This window comes from Rhinatrema bivittatum, chromosome 9, assembly GCF_901001135.1.
Source record: "Rhinatrema bivittatum chromosome 9, aRhiBiv1.1, whole genome shotgun sequence".
In the NCBI taxonomy this organism is placed as follows: Eukaryota; Metazoa; Chordata; class Amphibia; order Gymnophiona; family Rhinatrematidae; genus Rhinatrema; species Rhinatrema bivittatum.
The window spans coordinates 209,205,901-209,218,813 of record NC_042623.1 but is presented as its reverse complement, the minus strand read 5'-3'; the positions used below and the strand labels follow the sequence as shown (position 1 = coordinate 209,218,813).

The window sequence follows — 12,913 nt, the reverse complement described above, 5'->3', positions numbered from 1 at the left end:
ACTGATCTGGGTACGTACATTGAAAGGAAAATTGGTTCCTACCTGCTAATTTTCGTTCCTGTAATACCACATATCAGTCTAGAGTCCTGCCCAGTGGTGGAGAGGAGTTTTTGGAAAGTTCGCTCGATCTCTTTACTATAATGATTCTGAAGAATGGCACTGGTTTCTCATTAGTCTTTGCAAGAAAGGTTCGAAATTTGGTTATAATCCTCACTTATGAAGTTTCCTCTGCTCGTTCTGGGGAATATTATAGAGTTCATTTATTAAGAAGTTTTGTTCAATATTTTATGCTTGGGAACTGAGTAATACTAAGGAGATGCAGATGGCACACCGGGTTAAGAGGCGGTGCCTGCAAAACTTTCTCTGTCTCCATCTGCTGGAGGGGAGGCAAAACCCAGGAGTCTGGACTGATCTGTGGTACTACAGGAACGAAAATTACAGGTTAGAACCAATTTTCCTATTATGGCCCACTCAAGTGCTTAACAGTCCTGCTTTCTATGCTTCCTCAAAGGGGGAACCACAGAAAACATCCCCAAGGTCTGGCCCAATCGGAACCCCTGTGTTCAGTGAGTGGAGTGAATACATTAAATATCGGGCACTTGATATTAATTTATTCACTCCTTCACTTCCTGCCAATTGGTCCATTCACTATCACATTTCAATGAAAGGACCAATCCCCTTTTAGAAGGCTTTCCTAAAAAGGGTTTGTTCCTTTCACCGACAAGTGTCAGTGAACAGGACCAATCAGGAATAGCCCTGCCGGAGGTGGGGAGGGAGCTCTGGCCAAGCTGTTCCAGATGCACAGCCACTTCTCCTGGGCACCTGATGCAGAGTGCTAGGGACGCACAAATTACCCATTGCGCGCCCTTTTTAGCACGGCAGCTTATTTGCCTATTGCATCGAGCGCCCAGAAAAGGTGGATGTGAGCTCATAAAAAAATGCACGCTCGAGTATTGTGTGCAGTTCTGGTCACATCTCAAGAAAGATATAGCAAAATTAGAAAAGGTACAGAGAAGAGTAACCAAAATGATAAAGGGGATGGAATAAATCTCCTATGAAGAAAGGCTAAAGAGGTTAGGACTGAAACAGCTGAGGGGAGATATGTTAGAGGTCTATAAAATTTACCTGTTCCATTCCACTCATTATTTTAATGAGTTATTTACTCTTTCGAAAAGTACAAAGACCAGGGGACACACAATGGAGTTACCAGGTAATACATTTAAAACTAATAAGAGAAATATTTTTTACTCAACGCATAATTAAGCTCTGGAATTTGTTGCCAGAGGATGTGGGGAAAGCTATTGGTATAGCTGCATTTGAAAAAAAAGGTTTGAACAAGAAACTGGATGAAAAGTCCATTAACCATTATTAAGATAGATTGCAGAAATCCACTGCTTATTCTTAGGATAAGCAGCTTGAACACTATCTACCCCTTGGGATCCTGCCAAGTATTTGTGTCTGGCTTGGCCACTGTTGGAAACAACATTCTGGGCTTGATGGACCATTGGTCTGACCCAGTGTGGCAAGTCTTATGTTCTTATGTTTTTTTGACTCCTTTTTTTGCTTTTTTGTTTTTGCTAACATTGAAACCTATGCAGAGGATAATTTTCTTAAAGATTAATGCACATAGGATTGCTTTGTGAAAATTAATGGTGGAGGGTTGTATAGGGAAAAGAATGTGCAAAACATGATTCCCTGTATGTACTAAGATCAGTCTAGACTGCTGGGTTATGCCTCCCCTCCAGCAGATGGAGTCAGAGAAAAGCTGAAAAGCACCCCCTAGATATACCGGTGTGCCACCTGCGATCCCTCAGTATTTTCTCTGACTGCAGCAGATTGAGAGGCATAACCTGCGGTCCTGATCCTTCTACATTTTCTATTTGGTTATCCAGGTTTTGTTATTATACTATCCCTGACTACATCAACTAGTTTATCTTTTTCAAATAATATAAAATAGAATAAGAGGCAGGAAGTTTTAGGACACGTTAGAAGGCAGGTTTGCGGCAGGCTTGGGAGGGCATTGCCCTCACACCATTTGCCCGGAGCTAAGTCCCTGTGGGCCAGGAGGAGAGATTACCGGTGGGCCGGTCACCCTCCCCCCACAGTAACAGTATTCCAGAGGCTTTTAGGAGCAGCCACGTTCTTTGTTTAAAAAAAAAAAAAAAAGCCACTTAAGTCCTGTTGGGGGCAGGCAGTGGGCTTACCCTTGCAGCCCCAGCTTGCCGCGGTTCAGCCCGGGGACTCCGGAGGGGGTGGCTGGTTCACCCAGCGCGCTGCTTTCTGAGGAGGTAGTGTCTTGCTTTTCTGGCCACGTATCTTCTGGCTCTGCTCTCCATGCCGCGATCTTTGGCCTGTACGGCCTGCGGGGGGCGGGGGCGCAACTCTCCCAAGAGGGTCTCTGCTCTCGATGTCTTCCCGGGGGCGAGGGACCCTCTCGGGGGCCGAGCGCTGCCCACAGCGTTTCCTCTCCTGCTGATTCAGCGCGGAGTCGGGGAGTGCTCCGCTCTCATTCGGCAGCCCCGCCCCCCATCGAAAAGAAGGCGGCGGTGGCCATTTTGAATGCATTGCCGACGGAGGGGGCAGAGTCGGAGGCGGAGGATTCCCCTCCTTCTTCTCCGCCTGCCTTAAGCCCGCACAGTTCGCCCAATTTTGAAGCCCCTCGGTCCCCCCTCCGTCCCAACCCGTGGGGATGCCTTTAAGAGGCCAGTCCTGTTTTCATCGCAGTTTGTGCTGTTGATGCACAAAACGTTTTTGGAAGCAGAGGCGGGCTGGGAGGCAGATGGCCCCTCTCAATCTAAGATCCCCAGGGTGACAGATCAGGGGAAGGTGGGGGCTCGTGGTCCGCATCCACAGGGGGCCGCGGGAGTACCGGAGTTCCCGGCTCCCACTCCGGACATTCCGAATACAGACGGAGGGGATGATTTGGAAGGTCGGGCGACTGTGGAGGGGGATGACCCCCAGGTTCTTTGTTTATTTGGCAAGGATGAGCTACGATTTTTGATCCCGCAGGTGTTGAAGGAACTGGAAATCTCGACACCGCACCAGGAAGCGGACACTTCCACGGGGGATGTAGCTCTGGCGGGCCTTCGGGACCCCCCGCAAACTTTTCCCTTTCATCCCATACTGCTCCAGATTGTCTCTAATGAATGTGATCTTCAGGAAGCTTCCCTGCGTGTTAGCAGGGCTATGGATAAATTGTACCCCCCTGCCGTCTGAGTCCTTGGACCTTCTCAAGACTCCCACCGTGGATTCGGCGGTCATGGCAGTCATTAAGCATACTACCATTCCCGTGACAGGAGGTATAGCATTGAAGGATCTCCAGGACCGGAAGTTGGAGATCGTATTGAAGTGCATCTTTGAAGTTGTGGCGTTAGGAGTCCGGGCGGTGGTCTGTAGCAGCCTAGTGCAGCGGGCCACCTTTCGCTGGATTCAGCAAATGTTTACAGCGCAGGTTCTTCCGCTGGACGAGGCGGAGTAGGCTAACTGCGTGGAAGCTGCGGTCGCCTACACGGCGGATGCCTTATATGATCTGCTGCGGACTTCGGCTCGCACTATGTCTTCTGCAGTATCCGCCAGGCGGTTACTTTGGCTCCGTCGCTGGGTGGCGGATGCTTCCTCTAAGTCACGATTGGGTTCTTTTCCATTCAGGGGAAAATTGTTTGGAGACTAACTGGACCAACTCATCAAGGACTTAGGAGACAACAAGGTTTATAAGTTGCCTGAGGATAAGTCTCGACCCTTCGGGAATTCCAGGGGTCGGTTTCGGGGTCAGCGCCGGTTCCGTATGGGGAGGGGTGGTTCCCTTCCCCAGAGACAGCAAGCGTCGAGGGCGCAATCTTGGACTCCTTCCTTTCGTGGCAGGTGGCCTCAGAGGTCAGGATCCTCACAGGCCTTTACCCCCAACAAAGCTACTCAATGAAGGCACGCAGACCCATTCCTCCATTCCGCGTATCGGGGGTCGGTTGTCCCTGTTTCAGGAGGAATGGGTCAAGATAACCTTGGACCAGTGGGTCCTCGATGTGGTAAGTCACGGTTACGTGTTGGATTTTGCTCGTCCGCTCCGGGATCTTTTTCTGGCGTCGCCATGCAGTCCTCCGGAGAAGCAGCTAGTTATTGCACAAACTTTGGACCGGTTGAGGACACTGGGGGCAGTGATCCCAGTTCCGCCGGCCGAACGTCAGACTGGCCGGTATTCCATATACTTCGTGGTTCCAAAGAAGGAAGGCACGTTCAGGCCGATCTTGGATTTAAAGCTGGTCAACAGGGCCTTACGCGTTCCTCGTTTTCGCATGGAGACGCTGCGGTCTGTTATTGCGGCCGTCCACAAGAGAGAATTTTTGGCTTCTTTGGATCTAACCGAGGCGTATCTTCACATTGGAATCCGGGAGCATCATCAGAGATACCTGAGGTTCATGGTGTTGGGGGACCATTTCCAGTTTTGTGCCCTTCCATTCGGGTTAGCGACGGCTCCAAGAGTGTTTACTAAGGTTCTGGTGGTTGTCGCAGCTTTCCTATGCCGTCAAGGAATACTAGTACATCCCTATCTCGACAATTGGCTCATCCGGGCAAAGTCGGAGGCATTGTGCAAGCGGGCAGTTCAGTTGGTGGTGGAACAACTTCAGACGCTAGGTTGGGTAGTCAACTTCGCGAAGAGCCAGCTAAAACCGACCCAACAATTGGAGTTCTTGGGAGTCTGATTCGATACTTCGGTAGGCAAGGTGTTCCTGCCACATCAGCGGATGGTCAATCTGATGGCGCAAGTGCAGAACCTGTTGGATCTCCCGTTACCTACGGCCTGGGATTATTTATAAGTCATTGGACATATGGCTTCTACTCTGGAGATGGTAATGTGGGCCTTTGCGCATATGCGGCCTTTACAAAGAGCGCTTCTTTCTCGTTGGGATCCCAGGTCCAAGAATTACGACATGGTGTTACCATTGCTGGAGCCGGCCCGATCCAGCCTCGCTTGGTGGTTGACCCCGGACCACCTCCTGGAAGGCGTGGACTTAGAACCTCCACCTTGGATAGTCGTGACGACGGATGCCAGTCTGTCCGGCTGGGGGGCTGTGTGTCAGTCCCGAGCGGTGCAAGGGACGTAGTCTCCTCGCCAGGCTGCTTGGTCCATCAATCGTCTGGAGACCAGAGCGGTTCGTCTGGCTTTGCGTTACCTCCTCCCGATGGCACACAGTCAGGCAGTGCGAGTTCTATCGGACAGCGCGACCACGGTAGCATATATAAATCGGCAAGGAGGCACAAGAAGTCCGGTGGCGGCCGAAGCGTCATTGTTGATGGCCTGGGCGGAACGTCATTTGTCCTGCATAGCGGCCACCCATGTTGCAGGAGTGGACAATGTTGAGGCGGATTATCTCAGTCGGCAACACCTAGACCCAGGAGAGTGGGAGCTGTCGGCCGAGGCGATGTATCTCATAACCCAGCGTTGGGGGTTGCCGCACCTGGACTTGATGGCAACTCGGCTAAATGCAAAGGCGGCGCGTTTCTTCAGCTGAAGGAGGGAGCACAGATCGGAGGGGGTGGATGCGCTGGTGCTTCGGTGGCCTCTTCACTTCCTTCTTTGTGTTTCCTCCGTGGCCCCTAGTGGGAAAGGTGTTAAGGCGCATAGAATCCCATCGGGGTCTGGTGATTCTCGTGGCTCCGGAGTGGCCAAGGCGCCCATGGTTCGTGGATCTCGTCAATCTGGCGGTGGACGGGCCATTGCGTCTAGGCCATCTTCCGAATCTCCTTCGCCAGGGTCCGGTATTTTTCGATCTGGCAGATCACTTTTGTCTGGTGGCTTGGCTTATGAGCGGAGACAGTTGAGGAAGAAAGGTTATCCAGAAGCGGTTATTTCTACCCTCCTTCGGGCGCGCAGATCCTCGACTACTCTTACTTATGCTAGAGTATGGAAGGTCTTTGACTCCTGGTGCAGTGACTTAAAGATTTTACCACGACAGTCTTCTGTAGGGCATATCCATACGTTTTTGCAGGATGGTTTGAAGAAGGGTTTGGCCTACAGTTCTCTTAGAGTTCAGGTGGTGGCTCTGGGTTGCCTGAGGGGTAAGGTTGAAGGTTCCTCTCTTGCGTGCCACCCAGATGTTGTTCGTTTTTTGCGTGGAGTTAGGAACTTGCGTCCTCCTGTGAGGGTTCCCTGTCCTTCCTGGAACTTGAACTTGGTGCTCTGTGGTCTATGCGCGGCCCCTTTTGAGCCTATTAAGAGGGCCTCTTTGAAGGATTTGACTCTCAAGACGGTATTCCTAGTGGCCATTTCGTCGGCGCGTCATGTTTCGGAGCTGCAGGCTCTTTCGTGCAGGGAACCGTTCTTGCGTATTTTTGAGTCTGGAGTGTCTTTGTGCACAGTCCCTTCCTTCTTGCTGAAGGTGGGCTCAGCCTTCCATGTTAATCAGATGGTGGAATTGCCTTCCTTTTCGGAGGAGGAGCTCCAGTCTTCTCAAGGTCGGGACTTGAGGCATTTGGATTTCCGGGTACTCCTGCGGTATTTGGAGGTCACTAATGACTTTCGGAGGTCGGATCACCTATTTGTGTTGTGGTATGGACCCAAGAAGGGTCTTCAGGCATCCAAGACAACTATCGCCCGATGGTTGAAGAGCGCAATCACGTCCACATACATTGGTTGCGGAAAGTCTGTTCCTGATAGGCTTAAGGCTCACTCCCTGTGTTCTCAAGCGACTTCGTGGGCTGAAAGTCAATTTGTTTCTTGCCAGGAGATTTGCAGGGCGGCCACTTGGAAATCTTTGCATACGTTTGCTAGGCATTATCGTTTAGATGTTCGTGGTCCGTCGAATGAGTTCTTTGGGAGCAGCGTGATTCGAGCGGGACTCTCGGGGTCCCACCCCAGGTAAAGCGGCTCGGGTACATCCCAGCAGTCTGGACTGATCCTGGTACGTACAGGGAAAGGAAAATTAGTTTCTTACCTGATAATTTTCGTTCCTGTAGTACCAAGGATCAGTCCAGATGCCCGTCCAAGTCATTTCTCTGAGAGTCCGCTCGTGTTTCTATCAGTCCGTTCTTTTGTAGTGATCTACACCTGCAGGTTATAATTACAAGTGTTGTTGCAGATTCTACGGTAAGTTGTTCTGAGGTTTGTTCTAGTTTAATATATAGGGTGACAGGTTTGTTTTCTGTCTTTAGCCTATGTTACTACTTGATCTGGTCAGTGCTTGAGCTAAAATGGTTGATTCTCGGCGGAAGTGATTATTTAGCTCCTTCTGCTTTGTTATCGAATATACTGAGGGATTGCAGGTGGCACACCGGTATATCTAGGGGGTGCTTTTCAGCTTTTCTCTGACTCCATCTGCTGGAGGGGAGGCATAACCCAGCAGTTTGGACTGATTCTTGGTACTACAGGTACGAAAATTATCAGGTAAGAATCTAATTTTCCTTTTTGTGCGTCCTCTTCCCCCACACTCGTGGTAGGTGTTCTGGGCAGGTGGTGAGGAAGTATTTACATACATACTTTTAATTTTCTGAAATCTACACAGGAGCAGGGGGTAACTTTCTGCGTGTAAGTCTGCACACGTATGAACACAATCCGGGCATTTTCAGAGGAGACTTATGCCCACAGGTCTGCTTGGAAAATTCTGGCTAAAGTCTACGGATACTTTGTACCTGCAGATTTTAGCATTAAGGGAGGTGTAGATGTACTTTTTTTTTTTTTCTCATGTGCTATTTTCAAAAGCAGAGTCAATTTATGCAAAGTGTACTTTGACATACACTCTGCCTGCTTGAAATTTGCACAATAGAATTCTGCCTTGGAAGGGTTAATATTTTTCATTTCAGAAAGCATTGAAAATGCAAGCCAGTCATTGGAATTTTCACTTGTGACTATTCTGTTTAGACTTTTAGATATTAGGGAAGAAAACTTATTTTATTTGGGAGTACCAAATTCAACTGTCCGTCCTTTGCAGTTACTGCAAAATACGGCAGCACGCTTATTGACCAATATGAAGAAATATGATCATATTTCCCCTGTTTTAAGAGATTTACATCGGTTACCATTTCAGTCGAGAATCCAATACAAATGTCTACTGTTAATTCATAAAACAGTCCATGGCAAAAACACTGAATGGCTAAATGCCTCCCTTCGTATTCATGCCAGTATGAAACTTAAGATCTTTGGGGAAAACATTGTTGACTATACCATCACCGAAAATAGCACATTTGAGCACAGTCAGAGAAAGGACACTATCCCTGGCCGGTCCGAAAATCTGAAATTCTTTGCCTCTTGACATCAGAACAGAACCCAGCATACAGAGATTCAAAAAATTGATAAAGACCTGGTTATTTGAACAGGCATTTAATGAAACAAATGGTATGAGCAACTGCCCCCCCCCCTTTCAAAATCAGTTGGATTAATCTTAGAAGAGGACTGCCTGAAATTTTGATTTAAGATTAGTTATGGGAATTAATCATTTTAAGAATATGAGCGAGTATAGGAAATAGCGCTTTTGTAGCCTAGATTAGGGATTTTAGGTTAGCATTTACCATAGTCTCGGGATAGGAAATTTTATATATACATTTAAGCAATTAATTATTTACCGAGGTTTTAGGAATTTTAGGCTCAAGAAGTTACCTTAGTGCTGGGTTGAGGGACTTATGTTGAATGTAATAATTGTTCATTTTAGTATTTAAATTGGAGAAATATGAAACGTTTAATGGTTTTATGTATTAATTTTATTGTTTTATGCCATATTTTATTGCACTGTTAATTGAGATGATGATGTTGTTCCTTTAACCGTCTTGATAGGAAGGTCGGTATATAAAAAATATATAAATAAAATAAATAAATAGAGCAATTTTAAATTTGTCTGTGGGGCCTATCAGCTCATTTTCAAAGGGAAGCTCCTCTGGTCCACATAGAGGCAGATTTCCCACTGGGAAATACACATGAGGAGCCAAAAATAAACTTCCTGCTAGTATTGTCTGTTATGAATCGCGCTGCCCGTGGGTTTCCCCCACGAGCAGGCTCACTTACCTCACCATGCCTTCTTCACCGACGCGGCAGGACGCCGCCATTGGCTTGCCCATGTGGCCCGGAGGCCGCCCTGCACCATCTTGTCCTCCGTGGCCGGAGCCGCGGCCTTCTTCGGGGCTGGGACCGCCCCCGACGCTGACTTCCTCTTCGTGGCGCTAAGGCCACAGCCCCGGGCTGGAGTAGCGGCTGGAGCCGCCCCTGGGGCCTCCTGCAGCGGCTGGAGCCGCTGCTGACGTCGGGCCTGCGTCCCAGGCCAGCCCTGCCTCTTCTGACGTCGTGCGTCAGTGCAGTCCGCGGTCCTGCACAGCTCCTGCTCTCCTCCTAGGCGCGCAGCCGGGTCTTTCTTCAATATTTAAAGGGCCAGACACAGGAAGTGTCTTGGCACCACCTTTGTGATTGTTCCTGCCTCAGCCCTATTTAGGGCTGCTCCATCTGTTGTTCCTGGCCTTGCATCGTCGTGGAGTCTTTGCTCTGGAGGCTCCTACCTGCCAGAGCCCTTGTAAGGTCTTCCAGTCTTGTGGAGCTCCTCACCGTGATGTCTTCTTGTCATGCCATGTCAAGTCTTCGTGCCTGAGGTCCATGTCCAGGTGTCTTCATGATCTTCTACGTCCTAGTGTTCCTGCCTTCCTTGATGTTCTTTCCTACGCCACGCCTCATCTTCGCTCTCGAGCCTTCTGGTACCGGTAGGCCGGGTGTCCCTCAGATGCAGTACTCCTGAGTGGACTAGCCTGCCGGTGGACGGTTGTCCTGTGCTCCTGAGCCGTCATGTTCCGGATGTGTGTTCCTGTGCTGTCCCGCTCCCGTCGTGGTCCGTGACGAGCCTTGGGGCTGTGTAGGGCGCGTAACGGACAGGGTGGTCCGCGACTCAGTCCCGCGGGTGGCCTGAGTAGGGCGCCCTGAGAGACAGTGCCAATGTCCATGCCTCATGTTGCCTTTATGGATGTTAAGAGTCTCGTCCCTGGATGCCGTTGCATCAGCCACGTGTCTTCGTCTGGATGCCGTTGCATCAGCCATGTGTCTTCGTCTGGATGCCGTCGCATCAGTCATAGTCATGTCTTCATGTCAAGGCCCGTCTGCCCTCAACCTCAGGCCAGGCCTGCTGCTCCATGCTGCTCGCAGCAGGTCCGAAAGGGCCCGGAATGGTCGGAGGACCATTCACCTTCCATCATCCTTGGATGTTGGCCATGGGAGTGTGCCGGCCTGGCCGAGGGCAGATTGTTCAGCCACGTGGGGCCACCGTCAACCCTTGGCTCGGCCCTGAAGGTCTGGGTCGGGCTGAGGCCCATGGGCACAAGAAAAACACCGTTGCACAACAGAATGCAAGGCCTTCGAGGCCGATCCCAACATTGTCACTATGTTAGCTAAAATCTTTAGCTTTGATTTATTGCACTTTTAGAGTTGTGTGTATGATGTTACTTATCCTCTTTTGTATTTCCTTTATATTTTTACTATTTTGTGTGTATGAAATGCTGATATAATTTTTAATCTCATATTTCTTTTATATTGTTTATGTATGTGAAATGTTGTAAGCCACTCAGAACCTTTTGGATGCCTGCAGAATACACATTTAAAATAAGCTAAATAAAATTAAGTACTTGCCAAGACAGACTCAGCACTGCCCCTTTCCCCTGTGGGTAAGGTTTGCAGGCCGTGGACAGTGTGCATCCTTTCCCATGTAGAGGGGGGGCGATGTTGGGAAGGTTTGTTGCTTCAGGTAAACGCTTTTCCTGCATTAAAATAAAAAAACAGGCTGAAAATTCCCCTTTATGCACAGATAAAACAAATGCTTACCATTTACATAGATGACATTCTGAGAAAATAAGACATGCAGAATAATTTAGACTAGAACTTTCACCGTGTTGATAAATATATACCGGTACTTCTGGCCATAACATTGCTTCTTAAAATAATGGCAAGTTAAGATGCTTTTGATTGCTTGATAGAAACTGTACTGTATTCTTTTCTGTTTATTTGGTTTTCAGCCAAATGCCAAATGCCCCCTCTGTAGAGGCGAGTTGCATCTGGAGCATTTGGTAGAATGTCCTCAAGAGGAGTCTGAGACCGCTACAGTTGGGAAGACGAGCAAGGAATGGCTACCCAGTTCAAAGGTAATGTCACTGTTTTTTAGTAATGGGAGCCTCCATTTTGAAAGCAGCGATAGTATTAATAAAGTATAAATCAATTACCAGTTGACTATTTTGTCTTGTGAACTTGTTTAGGGCCCAGTTCATTTCCTTTCCCCAATTACATTCCAGCCAAGTAAAGCCCTTCTATTTACATTTATTATAATATAAAAATAGTACAAAAATACAGCTGTATAAATTACATATAGGCTAGTCTAAAAAGAAAAGACTTAAAAAGATCTCTGTGTTTTGACCAAGTCACAAAGCTGGAGTTCCAGAGTTCCAGCAACAGAGAAAGAACATTCCTGAGTAATATATAATTGTGACATTCTCTGTACGTACCAGGATCAGTCTAGACGGTGGGTTATGTCCCCCGTCCAGCAGATAGTCAGACAAAAACTTTAGAGGGTGCTGCCACATAAGCCAGCACAACCAGTCTCCCTCTTCAGTATCTTTCTGACTCCAGCAGATGTGAGCAGGGGAAAGGTGGTTCCCCAGTACATTACAATAGTACTCTTACTTCATTCTTTGTGTCTTCTTTAATCTTCTATGAGGGATCAAGTTTATTTCAAAAAGTTTATTCATTCAAAAAAAAAAAAAAAGAAGCAATTTCTTCAGCCTGTTAGTCTTGCAAGCAGACCTGCTTCTTCCTCTTGTCTGCTGCTCTTCTTTTACCGAACTGACAGGGTGAGTTGTTCTTTTATTTTTTCCTCCTTACAGGGTAGGTTTGTTTTTCGGCATTCAGATGTGGGAAGGGTGAAGTTCGCTCTCCTTCCTTCTCTGCCGTGCCCCGGCCTGCGGCCCCGAGATGCACATTCCCCGGGGCCGCCGCCTGCCGAGAAGTTGCATTCCCCGGCGGACTCGCAAGGATCGGACGGCTGGGGGGTTTCCCGGGTGGATTCCCCTTGTTGGTGCGGCGCTGCCTGCCACGCAGTTCCCTCCCCCCCCCCCCCCCCCGCCGGAAGGCCAAGGGCAGCAGTGTGTTTAGCTGGGAGGGGATCTGTACCGCATACCTCCCCGGTGGGGAGGGCACCTCGCGGCCAGCGGACGGCTCTTCTCCGTGCGCTCAGGCGCGCCAGGACAGGCAGCCTCAAGGCCCATTCCCGTCGAGAGGGGGAACGGTGGCCATTTTAGAGCAGGAACCGCCGGACCCGCACGCTTCGGAGGACCCGCGCACATCGGAGGAAGAGTCCAACGGGGATTTTTACCCTTGCCGCCGGTCCTCACCCCAGTTCCCTCGCTGGTTTTGGGTTTCCCTGCGGGAGATGCTTTTAATAGACCCAACCCGGGCCCCTCTGCCTTTACTGCAGATTTTGTGCTCCTAAGACACAACGCATATTTGGCCAGGATGCAGCAGCCACCAGACCTTAATCCAGGACCCCCGCCTCCCAAGTTGGCATGGACAGCGGACCCTGTTCCGGGGGGAAAACCCCCGTGGACTAGAACATCCAGGGGGGTGCGGGGGGCGCCAAACGGGGCCTCCCAGCCTGCAACCGATGCTTCCCCCCCCCCCCCCCCAGGGGAGGGGGTGGTCTTGCCTACGGACGCGACCATAGATGACCCACTCCTGGCGGACCTGATGGAAGGCGATGAACCGGATTTTCTATGCGGATGAGTTACAGGGTTTGATACCTCGATATCCAATTCTTCTACAAGAGTTGGACATCGAGGCTCCATCAGTCCCGCCTGGCCTGGCTTCCTCCGGGAAGAAGGGGGACCCTGTTTTGGCGGGGCTTCGTCCACCAGCGAGAGTTTTCCCTACACACCCGACATTCCAACAGTTGTTATCCAGGGAATGGGA

At 49.5% G+C, this 12,913-nt stretch overlaps 1 protein-coding gene across 1 annotated transcript in view; it reads left to right on the top strand.

The window, feature by feature from the left end:
- The window catches only part of HLTF (helicase like transcription factor), a 333,607-nt gene that overhangs the window by 253,307 nt on the left and 67,387 nt on the right, over positions 1 to 12,913 (top strand). Inside the window, 1 exon segment of the mRNA XM_029615024.1 lies at positions 10,972 to 11,097. Within this exon segment, the coding sequence (XP_029470884.1) occupies positions 10,972 to 11,097 (126 nt within the window).